The following is an 18,103-nucleotide window of genomic DNA, read 5'->3' on the forward strand; positions in this document are numbered from 1 at the left end:
TCGGAAGACATGTACTTTCATGCGGTATTCGATCGCTTCATTGTTGTTGTCACGGTGCCACAGAAACCTTAGGAAGTTCCTATGGTCTCCTACTATGAAGCAATTGAACGTTTGTTCAATGTCAGCAGTTATGGCAACTAGCATAAGTACTCCTACAGGGTTGTTGGTTAGGTTAGGACCAGTGAAGAGAACATCATTCAAGAATACGACTTGATGCTTGGCACTGGAGTCAAACACTACCCTGATTTACTTTGGTTTACGTGAATGATACACTCCAAAGAAAGGCAGATACCAGCACTCAGCGTGTTTAAGAAGAGGTGGAGCTGGCTCAGCATGATCATTGTCAAAGATCCTTTTCATAAAGGCAATGAAGCTGTCCTTCATTTCAGGCCTGTTCTTTAGTGTTCGCTTAAGTGGGATGAATCTGGATAAAGCTTGTTCACGATTGTTTGGAAGTCTTGCAGCACTAAGAGTTAATGGTGTAACACAGCTGTTAGATTCATCTTTTAAGAATTCACTGTCCATTATTGTGATGAACTCTCTATCTTCAATTGACAAGGCTATTCTGCTATCACGTGTAGTACAAAATACTGTGCTACCTAAGTTGTCATTACAATGAATGGGAATAACATCAGATACGTGGATGATGTCAAGCGGTTTCTCCTTTACTTCATAATAATGAGGGCATTGTCTTAAGTGAGATGCACGCCCATTTCTTAGCAGGAGTCTTAAAGGAGTTAATCTCAGATGGCATTTGCATTCTGTTCAAGCAAACATTGCCCACTATCACCCAGCCTAGATCTAGTCTTTGTGCATATGGGGTGTTGTCAGATCCATTGCACTGCTGATGTACTTTATGTACTCTGAGAATGTCTCTTCCCAGCAAGACTAAGATTTCAGCATCCATGTCCATTGGAGGAAACTCAGTAACCTGGTTCCTTAAGTGGGGATGGTGATACGCAGCTTCTGGGGTAGGAATCTCTTCCCTGTTGTCTGGTATTTGGTCACACTCAACTAATGTTGTAAGGGTATGCCCTTCTTCGCCTTGAAATGGGTAATAATGAAACCTTCAGCTCTTCTACCAGAGGTTTCTACACGACCAGAACAAGTCTTGAGAGTATATGGTGTTGCATGTCGCTTTATGCCAAAGATCTCAAAAAATGTAGGTTTAACCAGGGATCTGTTGCTCTGCTCGTCTATTACGGCATACATCCTGGTAGCTTACTCAGGTTGATCCTTTGGATATATTTTGACTAGACATACCTTGACAAAACATTTGTGGCTTGATCCTTCTCCACAGACTTCAGTACATGAAAATTAAACATTTGTTGTGGCTGGAGAATGGCTCCCCGCCATGATTTGAAGCAGATATTCTTATATGTATGGGTGGTTCCTGCGCTATCTGAGGATGTGTGTGTTTCCCTTCTTGCTGCTGCACCACAGTACTGGTACCAGGAACCAGTTAATACAATGTATACAATTTTGGTTTGTGGTGCGCTTCAGAAGTGGACATAAAGTAAAATAAAGTGAATGTATAAACTGAAGTGGTGAAATGTGTTCTAGTGATAAAAAGTGTTGTCACTGGATAATACAAGGTGATCAAATTAATTCATATATAAATATCAATATAAGTAAACCATTCCAGTATATCTTCTATACAATAAGGTGCTGAGTATTAAATTTTCCTAAGAGATGTCAATAAATATGCCGTAGACAAGATGTAAATATAGATAAACTTCAAAAAAGGTACAAAGTGCTATGTGCTATTTTTCTTCAATCAAGAATAAATAAATAGATTAAGTGCTGTGTTTATAGTGTCCATATATACAAAAATCCAGAATCAGGTGTAATTCCCTTCGATATCATCAAATAAAACAAGGTGCTCTCATGCAAAATATGGGTGTTGTGACTTGTTGCCTCCACCAGGTGTCACATCTAAGTGCTCTATATTCTCACCTCAATAAGGTGTGTATTGCGCCTGTATACAAAGCTTAGCCTCAGAGTATCATATTGGCTTTTACTTATTCCGGTATCTTGTTCCAACCTCCGAGTGTTTCCTGTCCTGTCCTGTTAGTATTTTGGGGTGCATAAACTTTACGTCCTTAACTTCTTATCGTGGCCTCGGGCTCAGTGAAAACAGAGGGCAATCATGGTGCAGTATGTCAAATCAGATTTATTATTAAAAACGTAGTTGCACTTACAATTTGTAGATCATTTGTTTGCAGATAAAGTATCAATACAACGTGGGGAGCGTTATTGCTCCGATCTCTAACGTCACTTCCGGTAGTCTGGCGGCTCCTCCAGACTACCGGAAGTGACGTTAGAGATCGGAGCATCTCTGCATAAGATGGTCGTATTCTCTGATTGCTGAATGCCTCATGTTATTGGACTGTTTTGATTACCTTGTACTGTACTTGCCTTTTGTTCAATCTTTAAAATAAAATATATTTGAAAAAAAAGTCTCTTTAAGAAGACGAACAGCAGCTTAGACAGGTGGGATAACACAGTCCAATGCAGAGAAACAGTTTTCAACATGCACAGATGACTTGCATTAAGCTTGTGCGACCATGTGCTTTCACAAGATGGCGGATTGCACTGAGCTGGATTGCAGATTAAACATACACATCTTCACAGCAGGCTGTAGGAATTCTACCACATGTTTTGACTATTCTGACTCCAATTGTTGTAATAGTGACTCATCCCTTGCTGAGACCTATTCCTGGCCTGTATAAGCTGATGCATCGCGGACAATCGTTATCAGATAGCTGAACTCACGAGACACAGTTTCATTCCATCCACGTAGGTTTTATTGCAAGCAGTAGGTATAGCAGACAACAAAATATGGCAGATTATTGAAGGATGGTATCTGCAGGTCAAAACATGGTAATGTGTTCCCGGATGCGAGCAGATTGTATGAAGGCCTAGACGGATGTGGCCATCTCTTTTCCCACAAGCATAAAGAAGCAGGAACAGGAAATACATCATAAATGGGAGGGAACACAGAAGGGAAAGACAAGTGCAACAAACAAAATAACCATAAGATGGCAGTATATTGACCAAATATATAGACATTACCATAACTATGCATTATATTTTATCTTACATATTGATGTAACAGCACACTGCACCTTTTGGACATTGGGGTGTTTTGTTTCCTTTCTTTTTGGCTTTCATTTTATTAATTTATCACAGCGCTGCATTTTGGGAGACACTCTGTATGTAGAGTTTGAATCAGCAAATCCTATTTGTAAATCCAACCTTTGCATTGTGAGAGAAACCTTGTGAGTTAGTTTAGATAATTACATGTTCCTGGAAACAAGTGTTATTTATACGAAAATGGGCTTTTCGCAGGTGGTACAATAAAGCAAACATTCATGAAAACACAGTGGGTATAGAAAATAATCACCCTCCTTTAAAATAATAACATTTTGTTGCTTTACAGCCTGAAATGAAGACACAGACACCAGCTGTATTTACTAGTGCAACTTAAAACATTCAAGGGAAAGATATAACACCAACAGGTCGAAAAAAATAAAAACAATTCAAAAACTGAATACCACCTTTTGCTTTATCTACAGCCTTTAGTCTGTTGGGATATCTCGACTAACTTTGCACATCTAGACTTTGCAATATTTGCCCTCTCTATCTTTACAGAACTGCTCGAGTTCAGTAAATGTGATGTGATCGTTTGTGGACTGCAGTCCCCTGCCAGCAGTTTAGGATGGGACTCTTGCTGTCTGTGGGGAAGTAGTGGTTTTATTGCGATCAGCAAAGCTCATACTCCCGATGACTGGAAAACGCTGACTCAGTAGGAGGAATTGCCGGAACTCTGCAAAGACCACTCCTTCCACACACAGAGCAAGGGTCCTTTTGTGCTGGGACAGGCTTTTCTACTCAGACTGTGGCTGCTTTCTAAAGAAACTATAAGACTCTGCACACATTTTGTATTGATGCACATGAGATGTATTTAGCTGGCTTAAACTAAATGTTCAATTCGGCTTTAGAGTTTATGGACAACTTTTTTTTTTTTATTGCACATGATTATCCTATATGATAAGATCACTGTGTGAGGACTGGCATATGTGAATTATTATTTTACAAGCAGGTGCCAATTATGGGTATTAGTGTTGGTAGAGAGATTGGGAACCTGGTCAATATATCTAGCTTTCTCTATATTTTTCATTACAGAAGAGAAAACGTGATGACAATCCCGGAACCGGTGACACACATAACATCAAATAAAGATGCAGCCAAAATGAAGTCTAAAGGTAATTGTTTTCAACACAGGTAAAACTAATAGTACAGCGGGTATAGAAAAGAATCACCCCCCTTAAAATAATCACATTTTGTTGCTTTGTAGCCTGAAATGAAGACAGACACCGTTTTTGTTTTATCCAGCTGTATTTATTAGTGCAATTTATAACATCCAAATGAAAGATAGAACACCAACATGTTATAAAAATGTTTTTAAAAATCTCTAAGTTGGAAAAAGGATCACCCCCTTATGTCAGTATTTTGTTGGACCACATTTTGCTTTTAATTACAGCCTTTAGTCTGTTAGGATATGTCTCTACTAACTTTGCACATCTAGACTTTATTATATTTTCCCACTCTTCTTTGCAGAACTGCACAAGTTTGGTTATATTTCATGGTGACTGTTTGTGGACTGCAGTCTTCGAGTCATTTCACAGATTTTCAATGGGATTTAGGTCTGGGCTCTGACTAGGCCAGGCAAAGGCATTCACCTTTTTCTCTTCTTTTCTTTTAAACGGTTTTTATTGAAGGCTTGAGAAACATGGTACAGTAACATGCAGTGAAAATATTAGGTACATGCCGTGGTAAAACAAGGCGCTTTAAAATACAAAACTGCAGCATATAACATTCAAATAACAGGTAACAATGCAATACGTATATGGGATCAACCCGGCGTCCCGTCTGAGATGCAATGAGGGTATGCTCAAACTGTAGGTGTGGCCAAGGCCACACTGCGTGGATGGACCCCCACACAGAAGGGGTCTCAACCAAAACCAAGGTATAGCACTTAATTGGGTACGCCGGGGGCCAAGTGGGGGGGGGGGCTGGGTTGGCAGGGTTGGAAAGAAAGCAGGGTAAGTAGGAGAAGGTCGTGGGGGGGAGGTAACAGCAGGTACCCGGAGGGAGCCTCGAACCCCCCTAGGGGCCCAGGTGGGAAAGGAGAGCCGGTAATGAGGACGCCCAATCAGGTGAGTACAAGGCTGTCGTCAAGGCCTGGTGGTAGGCAATGGTCAATCCAGGGCCGCCATAGCCGTTCATAGGGGGTCAGTTTGTTCAACAAAATTGCTTCCGTTTTATCATGTAGCATGGCTTGGGTAACCCTGTGTAGCATAGCCAGATGATAGAGCGTGGGGGTTTTCCATGCTTTTTCGATGGTTTGCTATGCAGCAGTTGTGACATATAGGTAGTGTTTGAATTGACGGTGGGTAAGGTTAGGTGGCTTGCGATTCAGGAGAGCAGAGGCCGGGTCGGGGGCAAGAGAGGTGCCAAACATGGTAGACAGGGTATCGTGTACTTTGGACCAGAAGGCTCGCAACACAGGGCATTCCCACCAGATATGTGCGTGGGTACCTGGGGATTCGCATCCGGGAAGCAACGGGGGGAGTACTGAGGTACATATTTAGAGATCCTAGCGGGAACCAAATACCATCTGGTAAGGACCTTGCACCTTTTTCTCTTCAACCACTGTGTGGTAATTTTTGCTGTGTGTTTTGGGTCATTGTCATGTTGGAAGGTAAACCTTCTTCCCATTGCCAACTTTCTGGCAGAGGGCAGCAGATTTTCCTCAAGAATTTGATGGTATTTTGCCCCATCCATATTTCTTCTATCCTTGACGAGTGCTCCAGTCCCTTCCGCAACACCCCCATAGCAGGATATTACCACCTCCATGCTTTACTGTAGGAATGGTGGTCTTTGGATGATGAGCTGTATTGGATTTCTGCCTGACATATCGTTTGGTGTTGAGGCCAAATAATTACATTTTAGTCTCATCTGACCACCTTTAACGCACCTTGAAGATTCTGAGGCCACATGGAAAAAAGTGTTATGGTCAGATGAGACTAAAATTGAATTATTTGGCCTCAACACCAAATTACGTGCCGGAAATCCAATACAGCTCAGCTCACTATCCAAATAACATAATTTCTACAGTAAAGAATGGAGGTGGTAATATCCTGTTATGGGGAGGTTTCTCTGCAGCAGGGATAGAAGAAAATGGAAGGATCTGACAGATGGTTGTCAATGGGAGGAAGGTTTACCTTCCAAGATGACAGTGATCCAAAGCACACAGCAGAAATGACCACACAGTGGTTGAAGGAGAAAAAGGCGAATGCCCTTGCATGGCCTAGTCAAAGCCCAGACTTAAACCCCATTGAAAATCTGTAGAATGACTTGAAGACTGCAGTCCACAAATGGTCACCATCAAATTTAATTGACCTTGAGCAGTTCTGCAAAGACGAGTGGGCAAACATTGCAAAGTTATTAGAGACATATCCCAACAGACTAAAGGCTGTAATTAAAGCAAAAGGTGGTTCAACAAAATACTGACATAAGGGGGTGATCCTTTTTCCAATTTAGGGATTCTGTTTTTGAATTTGTTTTTATTTTTTTCTGATATTTTGGTGTTATATCTTTCACTTAGATGTTATAAGTTGCACTAGTAAATACAGCTGGATAAAATAAAAACGGTGTATATCTTCTTTAAAGGCTGCAAAGCAAATATTAATATTTTAAAGGAGGTATTTATTTTCTACAACCACTGTAAATGTTTTAGTTTTTCAGTGGGTTTCTTGCTTTACAACTAATGTCAGAATTCATGGCCACTTAATATAATAGCACAGATAAATAAAAGAAATTATGTAGCACTATTAATCTATTACTTAAATCCTTCTTTGTATTTAAATGCCTCTTGTTGACACAGCACTGTAAAGGTAAAGAAACAAAGGATTTTTTCATTTTCCTGGCGTTGAATATTTGTCCCTGAATTCCATTCTGCCAGCTTTTCAGCTCATACCTTTGCTTTCCACGGTTTTTAAAATAATTCCCTAAACACAATTACTACCCAACGTCTATCATCAGTCTCCAAGGGTAGTAACATTTCATGTTACCCTGACCTAATTGTAAGGGACACGGTTCCTTTGCTACGAGCTGAGCCGTATTCTTTGTAATCTCAGTGGGATAATAGTGCAGCTATTTGAGTGACATGCTCCCGTGTATTGTATTCAGCTGTTCCCTGGTTATTTTCCAATTCATACAAGTGTGACCTTACAACAACACTATCATTTTGCCTTCACAAGGTAATTCTCTGCTTGTCTCTATAATAAGATGGTGCTGAAAAAAAATAAAATAAAAAAAAACTTTCTTACATGATATCATTTTCTCAGGTTTTAAGGTTTGAAATAAACCGTACTACCCGATTGTATTTACACAGAATTGAAAAGTTATGAATAGCTTCTTGTAAGAAGGAAAAGCTTAGTGTATTATCAGTAAGAAAATTATTTTGAATTGTTATTATTACAGTGTTTGCTTTAAAAGTGGTATTCAACCCAAGAGCAATTTATTATTCTGCCGCTTACCATGTCATAGATGTGATTGCTGCATTTGTTTTTTTTTGGCTTTTCTTCTTTTATTTTCACCTGGTGGTCCAGCCAATAAGTCTGTAGTTTTCTACAGAACAAGCTCTCCCCCAGAATCTATCAGTTCCCATGGATAAGACAAACCACTGAACATTAGCAGGGGTGCTTACAATGATCAGTTTTTATTTATGTAAAACCTTTATGCCAAATGGAAATGAAAAAACTGTCTGCTGTAACTAATAAGTGCGAGCTGGAGTCCGGCTTCAATTTGTTCGTGTATTTCTACTACATCGAACACTCCTCTCCCCCCCAAGAGTCAATTTACAAAGCCTGATATATACAATACAATTATACTTTGCCGCCAATATATGGCAAAATTACATAATTACAAAAAACAGGGATTTGCACTCCCATGCATCAGTGCCACTAGACTAAAATATAACTTTTTTATTATTCTTGTTAAAAATGTACCGACTGTATATGTGCTCTTACTCACAAGGGGACACCAAGACTCGAAAAGATTCTCAACATCGCAAGATTGCTTGTATCTTGGTTAAAGGGCTCTTTATCCAATGGTCATTATAGGTATATATCTGCACGTAATGCCCTCCAGGCTGAATTAACAATATTACAGACATATACAGGGGCTACACAATTGTGCCCCAATTTTACTGAAAGAAGGCTTCAGCCCTAAGCCTTAGATACAGTGACTACTGAAGGGTTTGTCTATTCTTTCTAAGGCCCAGCCATCTGTTCCAGCCTCTACCAAGTTACACTCTGTGCTTATCATCCCTATGAAACCAAAGGAGCCCACTTACTGAGAGGAAATTGGTGCCACCCTTGATAACCATGTGTTAAACCATCTAAGACAAAAGAAAAATACCCAATGTTTCACTCCTAGGAAAGAGCTTTGTCAGGGGTGCCCATATAATATAAAAAAAGTGTTTTAGTGAGTCACCGCAGGGTGTGCATGTGTCGAAATGCTCCCCTCCCCCCAGACTCACAATGCCGTTGTCCAAAAATAGTGTCCAAAGGTGTCCCGAGTGTAGGCGCTCTAATACAGGAGGTATGTTACTGGCCAGATTACCAGGTAAAACCTAAATGAATGAAGCCTAAAAAAAGAAATCAAATGTAGCCAGCAAATTTAATTATTGGTAAGCTGTAATACATAACATTTTTGATTTTAGGTTTAATACTGCTTTAAGGCAAGGTTTACACTTGCGGCAGTGTGTCGCTGATATGCCACCTCCTTACCGCCTGTTTCAACCTTGTAAATGCTGTAACACTGCAGAAGCGCGCATTACACGCTGTTACAGGGCAGTTGTGGCACAGCCCTATACGCTTGAACAGATCACATTTCGCGACAGGGCTGCCGATTGAAGGCTGCAGCATGTGTGCACCCCCATCCCATCTGCCTTTGGAAGGCCGTAGTGGTGATGCCCTGCAAACAGTGCCTCACACAGCAACATCTTTTTTTTATCGTACATCACCGGATGCAGAGCAGGTATAATATTTACTATCTGGGTTATACGCCACCTATAGGTGAATGGAAACTGGCAAACCAGAAAGACAGGAAGTCCCCCTCTATATAACCCCTCCCATACAGGAAGTACTTTATTTTTTTTTTCGCCAGTGTCTTGAAGGTGATGGTCATGGTTGGAGAAGCTCTCCATATGCTAACAATTTGTTATGCTCCTGGATAAAGATCCTGCAGGATCCAAGGGGCTATTCGATCGGATTCATCCGGATAGTGAAACATTAAAATGGATGGTACCTGAGCCTCGGTAGATGGAAGACTGCGAGGTGTTGCCTGTAATGCGACCCTTTGGGCGCTGGACCCTGGGATCTGGACCTTTGGTAAGAATGACTCCTAAGGCAATACGGCAGGGTGCACTACAGGTCCCAGGGAGTGGCCCCAAGATTATAGGGGGACCCAGTCCTTGAAGGTCCACAAGTAACAGGACCTGCCGTGATGGGTGAAGGGTGGATTCTAGCTATAAGCAGAGCCCTGTGGTGGGATTGGTAAGTAATTTTTTTTTTAAAGTCATGCACTGCTACCTAAATAATAATTTACAGTATGCCAGGTGCCATGACTTGTGTCTCCACTAGGGGGCAGTGATGTCTAGTTCAGCTGGGGTATGCATACCTTGAATTTCTCACATTTTGAGCAGACCCGGCCTCCCTGGAAAGCCTGGTGGGCTGCGGGACTTTAATTCCCTGTCCACGCACCTGGTCTCACACCTGGGGCCTTCAGTGGCCATTCCCTGCCGCTGTATATGCGGTCACATAGAGGCACACAGGTGCAGGAACAGCTCTTATAATGGACGTGTACGAGAATCCACATAGAGCAGGGGGCGTGTACATGATGCAATAAGCGCGCACATGGCGAGATGGGTGTGCACACCATGCAGACACAGTAAGGGGCGGAGGCAGCCGCTGCATGTGAGAAAGTGTTCCCGGCAGCGTGGGCTCTTGTAGAAGCTGGATGGGACAAAGCAGCTGGGAGCGTGAGTCACTGTGGGTGGATGGATAGATGCAGGCACTGACAGGTCCAGCAGATAAGAAAGTGGAATCTGTACTAAAAGCTTTCTTTGCTATTGCTGGGTCTGCAGCACAACCGGCGGTGGCAGCTATAGGAATTTGCCTCACGTCTTGTGCTTTGCAGTAGATGCCCTTAAAGACTCCATACAACAGGTGTCACGTTTTGCTCTTCTGTCAGTACATATGCACAGAATCTTGTGGTTAAAAAATTGGTCTGTGGAGTTACCTTGCAAGAAGTTACTAGCTGGTTTCCCCTTTCAAGGGGAACACATACTTGGTGACGATCTGGATAAATAAATCCAAAAGATTTTAGGGGAAAGAGTGCACTTCTACCAGTTAAGAGAAGGAGTAAATGTCCATCTTTTAAGGTGTCTAACGTTCTGGTACCCAGTACTTTTAATTCTAGGCAATTTTGACGGTCTCAGCCGTCTGGGTCTAGAGGCAAACCTCCAGGTCAAGGGCAGAAGAAGGTCTGGATCCAGAGGCCTACCAGGCCTAGCTTTAAGTCTAACTTATGAAGTGGTGTCCCCACTGAGTCGGGTGGGGGGAAAGCTACTACAGTTCTCAGATGCCTAGGAAGAAGTGATTCAGGACAGCTGGGTTGTTTCCATGGTGTCACAGGGGTACAAACTAGAATTCCAGGTGTTTCCTCCCTTTTGGTTTTTAGGGTCCAACGTACCCGCAGATCCATTAAAAAATTATTTTTTTTCAGGTTCTAGATCAGTGATGGCGAACATTGGCACCCCTGATGTTTTGGAACTACATTTACCATGATGCTCAGCTACACCGCAGAGTGCAAGAGCATCATGGGAAATCTAGTTCCAAAATATCTGGGGTGCCAAAGTTTTCCATCGCTGCTCTATACCATCTGAAATCACAGGAAGTGATTACAGAAGTTCTGGCCAATGAGAAGCTCAGGGGAATCTACTCAAATATTTTCGTAGTCCCCAAACCAAACAGAGATGTGAGACCTATTCTACATCTCAAGGCCCTGAATCAGTTTCTAAACATTCGCAGGTTTCAAATGGAGTCAATTCGTTCAGTCGTTGCTTCTCTCCAAGGAAGAGAATTTTTGGCATCCATAGACATCAAAGATGCATACCTACCCGTGCCAATTTTCGGGGCCTATTAAAGGTTTCTGCGGTTTGCGATGGGAGACTGTTATTTTCAGTTCGTGGCTTTGCCCTTCGGGTTAGCCACGGCTCCGCGAGTGTTCACAAAGATTTTGGCTCCGGTATTGGCAGTACTAAGATCTCAGGGGATATTGACTAAAGGATATCTGGACGATCTATTACTCCTAGATCAAATCGGCTTCAAATCTATGCCAGAATGTGTCCCAGACAGTTCACTTTTTAGAACTTCTGGGTTGGGTTCTGAACTTGGCAAAGTCAGCGTTACAGAGGGTTCAGAGTCTAGAATATTTGGGTCTGCTTTTGGACCTAGTGCAGGCAAAAGTGTTTTTGCCACCAAGAAAGGTAAAGGCCGTGAAGACACTCGTCCGAATCGTAAGAGGGAAGAAATACCCTTCTGTACGTCTTTGCATGAAGTTGTTAGAAAAGATGGTGTCTTCATTCGAGGCAGTTCCTTATGCTCAGTTCCATGCCAGACCATTACAGAACATTCTGTCGGCCTGGAACAAAAAGATCCAGGCCCTAAATTATCACATGTTTCTGTCCCCAGGTGTCCGTCAGAATCTCAGTGTGTGGTTGGTAACCAGGAATTTGGAGAAGGGGAAATCCTTTTTACCAGTGATCTGGAAAGTGGTGACCACAGACGCCAGTCTCTCTGGATGGGGGGCAGTTCTGGAGTAAGCCACTGTCCAAGGAAAATTATCCTGGTTGGAAAAGAGCTTGCCCATCAATATTCTGGAAATTCGGGCAGCTCATCTGGCTCTAAAGTTCTTGACTACCAGACTACTAAGTTGCCCCGTCAGGATCCAGTCTGACAATGCCACGGCTGTGGCCTATATCAACCACCAAGGGGGAACCAAGAGTCAGACAGCCCACAAGGAGGTGGGCCACATCCTATCTTGGGTGGAGAAATTGGTGTACTGCCTATCAGCAGTCTTTATTCCAGGAGTAGAGAACTGGCAGGCGGACTTTCTGAGTAGCCAGCAGATGTTTCCAGGGGAAGTGGTCTCTACAGCCTGAGATTTTTACATCGATTTGCCAACGCTGAGGTATCCCGGACATAGATCTGTTAGCAGCCAGGTTCAACAGCAAGTTGGACATATTTGTGTCCAGGACCAGGAATCCACTACTAGTCGGAGGGGATGCCTTAGTGACTCCTTGGGATAAGTTCTCCCTGAACTTTAGATTTCTACTGGTCCAGCTGCTGCCACGACTTCTGCGCAGGATCCAGGAAGAGAGAAAGCCAGTAATTCTGGCGTCCCCGGCTTGGCCCAGAAGGACTTGGTACACGCAAATTGTAAGGGTGGCATTGGGAAGGCCATGGATCTTTTCCACTATGTCCGGACCTGCTCTCCCAAGGTCCGATATTCCATCCTACTTTAGTCTCTAAATTTGACGGTTTGACTATTGAAGCCAGGATTTTGATGGAGCAGGGAATCTCTGGTCCTGCAGATTCTACTATGATAAACACTAGGAAACCAGTCTTTAGGAACATTTACTACAGAGTCTGGAAGTCTTACATTTCCTAGTGTGAGGCCAGGAAGTGGCATCCCGGTAAATATATCATCGGGAGAATTCTAGCATTTTTGCAAATAGGGGTAGAAATGAAGCTGGCCTTAGGCACAATTAAGGGTCAGATTTTGGCCTTCTTGGTCTTCTTTCAAAGACCGATTGCTTTGCATTCCTTAGTTAGAGCCTTTATACAAGGGGTAATTTGTATGCTTCCGCCAGTTAGGCCACCCTTGTGCCCTTGGGATTTAAATTTAGTTCTGTCGGTCCGACAGAAACAACCCTTTGAGCCCATTCGGCATATTCCTGTGGTTCTTATGACAAGAAGGTTGCAGTAACCTCGGCAAGGAGGGTGTCAGAATTTGCGGCTCTTTCTCATAAAAAGCCATTTTTGATTTTACACCAAGACAGGGGGGTTTTGTGTCCACAGCCAGGGTTTTTGCCCAGGGTGGTTTCTAGTTTTCATTTAAATCAAGACATCTCACTGCCTTCCTTTTATCCAAATCCTCAGTTTGCAGAGGAAAAGTTGTTACATTCTCTCGATGTAGTATGGGCAATCAGAATCTATTTTAAGATGTTGGCTCCGATTCAGAAGACGTATTCTTTGTTCGTGCTGCCAGAAGGGCCCAGGGAAGGGCAGGCAGCATCTATGTCCACTATCTCCCAATGGATTTGCCAGGTTATTGATCAGGCTTATAGTTTAAAGGGGAAGGCCCCACCTTTTCGGGCTCACTCTACCAGAAGAGTAACTGCCTCATGGACAGTTCGCCATCAAGTTTCTATGGCTCGGATTTGCAAGGCCGCTACTTGGTCTTCAGTACATACATTCACCATATTTTATCAGGTGGATGTTAGGGCCCAAGAGAATACTGCGTTTGGCCTAAGTGTGCTGCAGGCAGCTATGTAGATCTTTTAAGTCGGATGGCAGTTGTTGTAACCAGTGTCCTCCTCCCCTCAAGTGCATTGCTTTGGGACATCCCAGATAGTAATTATTATGGCTGCTCTGTGTCCTGTGATGTACGAGAAAGAAAATTGGATTTTCCTACATTCTTACCTGTAAAATCACTGGACACAGAGGTCCCCCCCGCCCCCTCTTGTCTGGGAATTGTATTGCTTGCTACAAAACTGAGGTACTTCCTGTATAGGAGGGGATATATTGAGGGGGACATTATGTCTTTTTGGTTTGCCAGTGTTCATTCACCTATAGATGGCGTATAACCCAGATAGTAATTATTATGGCTGCTCTGTGTCCCGTGATGTACTCCAAAAAATTGATTTTACAGGTAAGAATGTAGGAAAATCCAATTTTTCCAAACTTCAATAAAATGTCACAGAGCAGTGAGTGCAATGCAGTGGATTGCGTCACATTTCACTGCAAACAAAAAAATAAAAGTACTTCATAACCTACATTTTATGCACGCCACTACATTGTAGTTGTGTGAACTGAACCTATTGTAAACAAGGCAGTTTGCCTTTTATTGCAGTGGGACTGCACTTGGCAGGGCTGCCGTTCCCAACACAGCTGGTGAAAACAGGCCTTTACATTAACCAAATATCAAAGAAAATTGTGCACAAATGCATTAGTCCATACTACAAGTACACAGTGTTCCCACACCACCAGGAAAAAAAACTCTTTCAATTGCAAGATAACTTCTTCACTCCTCCTTTACTGTGAATGCAGATGTGAAAATGTCACCACATACAGTATCTCACAAAAGTGAGTACACCCCTCACATTTTTGTAAATATTTTATTATATCTTTTCATGTAACAACACTGAAGAAATTACACTTTGCTACAATGTAAAGCAGTGAGTGTACAGCTTGTATAACCGTGTCAATTTGCTGCCCCCTCAAAATAGCTCAACACACAGCCATTAATGTCTAAATTGGTGACAACAAAAGTGAGTACACCTCTAAGTGAAAATGTCGATATTAGACCCAATTAGCCATTTTCCCTCCCTGGTGTCATGTGACTCATTAGTGTTACAAGGTCTCAGGTGTGAATGGGGAGCAGGTGTGTTAAATTTGGTGTTATCGCTCTAACTCTCTCATACTGGTCCCTGGAAGTTTAACACGGCACCTCATGCCAAAGAACTCTCTGAGGATCTGAAAAAAAGAATTGTTGCTCTACATAAAGATGGCCTAGGCTATAAGAAGATTGCCAAAACCCTGAAACTGAGCTGCAGCACAGTGGCCAAGACCATACAGCGGTTTAACAGGACAGGTTCCACTCAGAACGGGCCTCGCCATAGTGGACCAAAGAGGTTGAGTGCACGTGCTCAGCATCATATCCAGAGGTTGTCTTTGGGAAATAGACGTATGAGTGCTGCCAGCATTGCTGCAGAGGTTGAAGGGGTGGGGGGTCACCCTATCAGTGCTCAGACCATACGCCACACACTGCATCAAATTGGTCTGCATGGCTGTCTTCCCAGAAGGAAGCCTCTTCTAAAGATGATGTACAAGAAAGGCCAGACATGATTAGGACATGGATTACTGGAACCATGTCATGTGGTCTGAAGAGACCAAGATAAACTTATTTGGTTTAGATGGTGTCAAGCGTGTGTGGTGGCAACAGGTGAGGAGTACAAAGACAAATGTGTCTTGACTACAGTCAAGCATGGTAGTGGGAGTGTCATGGTCTGGGGCTGCATGGGTGCTGTCGGCACTGGGAAGCTACAGTTCATTGAGGGAAGCATTCATGCCAACTTGTACTGTGACATACTGAAGCAGAGCATGATCCCCTCTCTTCAGAGATTGTGCCGCAGGGCAGTATTCCAACATGATAACGACCCCAAACACACCTCCAAGACGACCACTGTCTTGCTAAAGAAGCTGAGGGTAAAGGTGATGGACTGGCCAGCCATGTCTCCAGACCTAAACCCTATTGAGCATCTGTGGGACATCCTCAAACAGAAGGTGGAGGAGTGCAGGGTCTCTAACATCCACCAGCTCTGTGATGTGTTCATGGAGGAGTGGAAGAGGACTCCATTGGCAACCTGTGAAACTCTGGTGAGCTCCATGCCCTAAAGGGTTAAAGCAGTGCTGGAGAATAATGGGGGCCACACAAAATATTGACAGTTTGGGCCCAATTTGGACATTTTGACTTAGGGGTGTACTTACTTTTGTTGCCAGCAGTTTAGACAATAATGGCTGTGTGTTGGATTATTTTGAGGGGGCAGCAAATTTACACTGTTATACAAGCTGTACACTCACTACTTTACATTGTAGCAAAGTGTAATTTCTTTAGTGTTGTCACATGAAAAGATATTATAAAATATTTACAAAAATGTGAGGGATGTACTCACTTTTGTGAGATACTGTATGTGCAGAGTGCAAACTCACCAGATGTTATTGACCATTTTTTACAAGAAGGTAAAAACACATTTTTGTGGGTCTATGCCTCCATGGATATTTCCATTATCATAGGTAGCCTGGATGGTCTCCTTCCCCCTCAGAGATAGAAAATAGTATCGCCAAGAGAAAAAACGAATATAGTGTAGTATTTATTAAAATACAATGTTCAAACCATATGAAATACACTCACATTTTATTGTGGGTTAGCATACCACAGAGCATCGCCTCTAGTCTCTCACCAGAGCCAGCATGCGTGCCAAACCCCAGAAACTATGGACTGGAAGGAATGCCCATGGGAGACAGCAAGTGATGGCTGTAGCCCCACCTCAACACCTTTCGTGAGAACGGTGTCCTTAGGAAGCTCAGCCTTTAGTAATGTGAACTAATCAGATTGTAAACAAGACAAATTGCCTTGTCTTGCAATAGAACTGCACTGGGCAAGAGCAAGCCTGCCCAGTGCAGTCACAACACGGTTGACGTGAATGTATTTCAGAGCCATTGTTGAGATGAGATATCAGCTACACAGTTTATAATGAAGATGGTTGACTCATAGGGATTGATTTACTAACGGAAAATAGTCTGTTTACTTTTTGAAAGGAAGTTGCACTTTGCAATGGAATTTTCCCCAGTGATTGTATTGAAATTTTACGTTGCTTATTTACTTTCACGTGATCAGATGATAGAAGTCCATAAGGCTTCACCTTGTTCACTAAACTCTGGGGAAAGTGAACAGCCTTTTTACCTTTATGGCCTTATGCACACTGGACGTTATCAGAAAGCTGTAGCCGTAGAAGTTTTTCAGCTTTTTTGCAGTAGCGTTTTTTAGCTTTTTTTCAGCTGTAGCGTTTTTTAGCAAAACTATACTCCCACAAAAGCTTATGGCTCAAGAGCATTGATAAACACCAAATTGCCACGTTTTTCGGCCTTCTTCAGCTTTTTTAGGCTTTTATCAAAGTTAGAGCGTTTTTACTCCTCTCTAAACCCACTAGTTCTGGGGTTTTTTTCCAGCCAGAAAACGCCCCTGCCAAAAACTACTGATAACTGCCTATGTGTGCATGGACACCCAGACCGTTCTTTTAGAGTCCTGTGCCATAGATGGTGGCTCTTCCATGAGAGTGACGTCATCACAGCATACACCCATGCAAGGGCCATGTTTGGAATCTGTGCATCACCGTGCAGGTAGTCCCATTCACTTCAACTGGAAGATAGCTGCTGCACAGACAGAGCCCCTGCTTCCATTTTGACATCTATACAGGTGCATTGCCCCCAAATGCAGATAGTGCGCGTTTGAGGCTGTGGTTTCACCGCTGCATCCCAATTGACATGCAAGGGAACACCTGTGCACCCCCGTGCAGGCAAGCATGGCCTTTGCACGGGTGTACGCTGTAGTACATCCTTGTAAACCAGGCCAAATACATTGAAAAGGCAAAATATTACCTTTTAATGTAAAACAAACCGCTTATTATAAGCACTAATGATTGAACTTTGTATATGCTTTAATTTTTTTTGTTATATATAAAATGTGAATCCTTAACAATAAACATTTTAATGAATTTATGAGGATTGAAGATAATTGAGATAAATTGTTTATTGTAAGAAGAAACATTTTCCTGCACAAATTTGACTCCAGGCAGCCTCTTTCAGCCTCTGTAAGCCTATAATCCCTGAAAAACAAAAACATTTGGATGTATTTAGCTTGAAGCCTAGCTAGAAAGTGCGCACACAGAGCGAATATCTCAGTTTCTACACAGGCTGGCAAAAGGGTGCACATTTTGGGCACAAGAAGGAATGAAGAATCTGGATGATAAATGTAATCTGGTGTCTGTTGACCCACAGAGGAGGGAATTGATTCAGATGGCAATGGAAATACACTTGTTACAGATAAAATATATATTTCTTGTTAAATGCTGTTTGCTCTTTGTGAATTTTATGGGTGTCTGTGAGTCAAGAAAGCATGATGT

General features: G+C 42.6%; 1 protein-coding gene across 2 annotated transcripts in view; it reads left to right on the top strand.

The window, feature by feature from the left end:
- Positions 1-18,103, top strand: part of KIZ (kizuna centrosomal protein) — a 290,355-nt gene that overhangs the window by 268,945 nt on the left and 3,307 nt on the right. For both annotated transcript variants that reach the window (XM_082251350.1, XM_082251351.1), the window contains one exon: positions 4,189-4,268. In XM_082251350.1, the coding sequence (XP_082107476.1) occupies positions 4,189-4,268 (80 nt within the window). The remainder of the gene's footprint in view (positions 1-4,188; positions 4,269-18,103) is intronic.

The sequence above is a fragment of the Pelophylax lessonae genome (genome assembly GCF_965119305.1).
Source record: "Pelophylax lessonae genome assembly, chromosome: 3".
Taxonomy (NCBI): domain Eukaryota; kingdom Metazoa; phylum Chordata; class Amphibia; order Anura; family Ranidae; genus Pelophylax; species Pelophylax lessonae.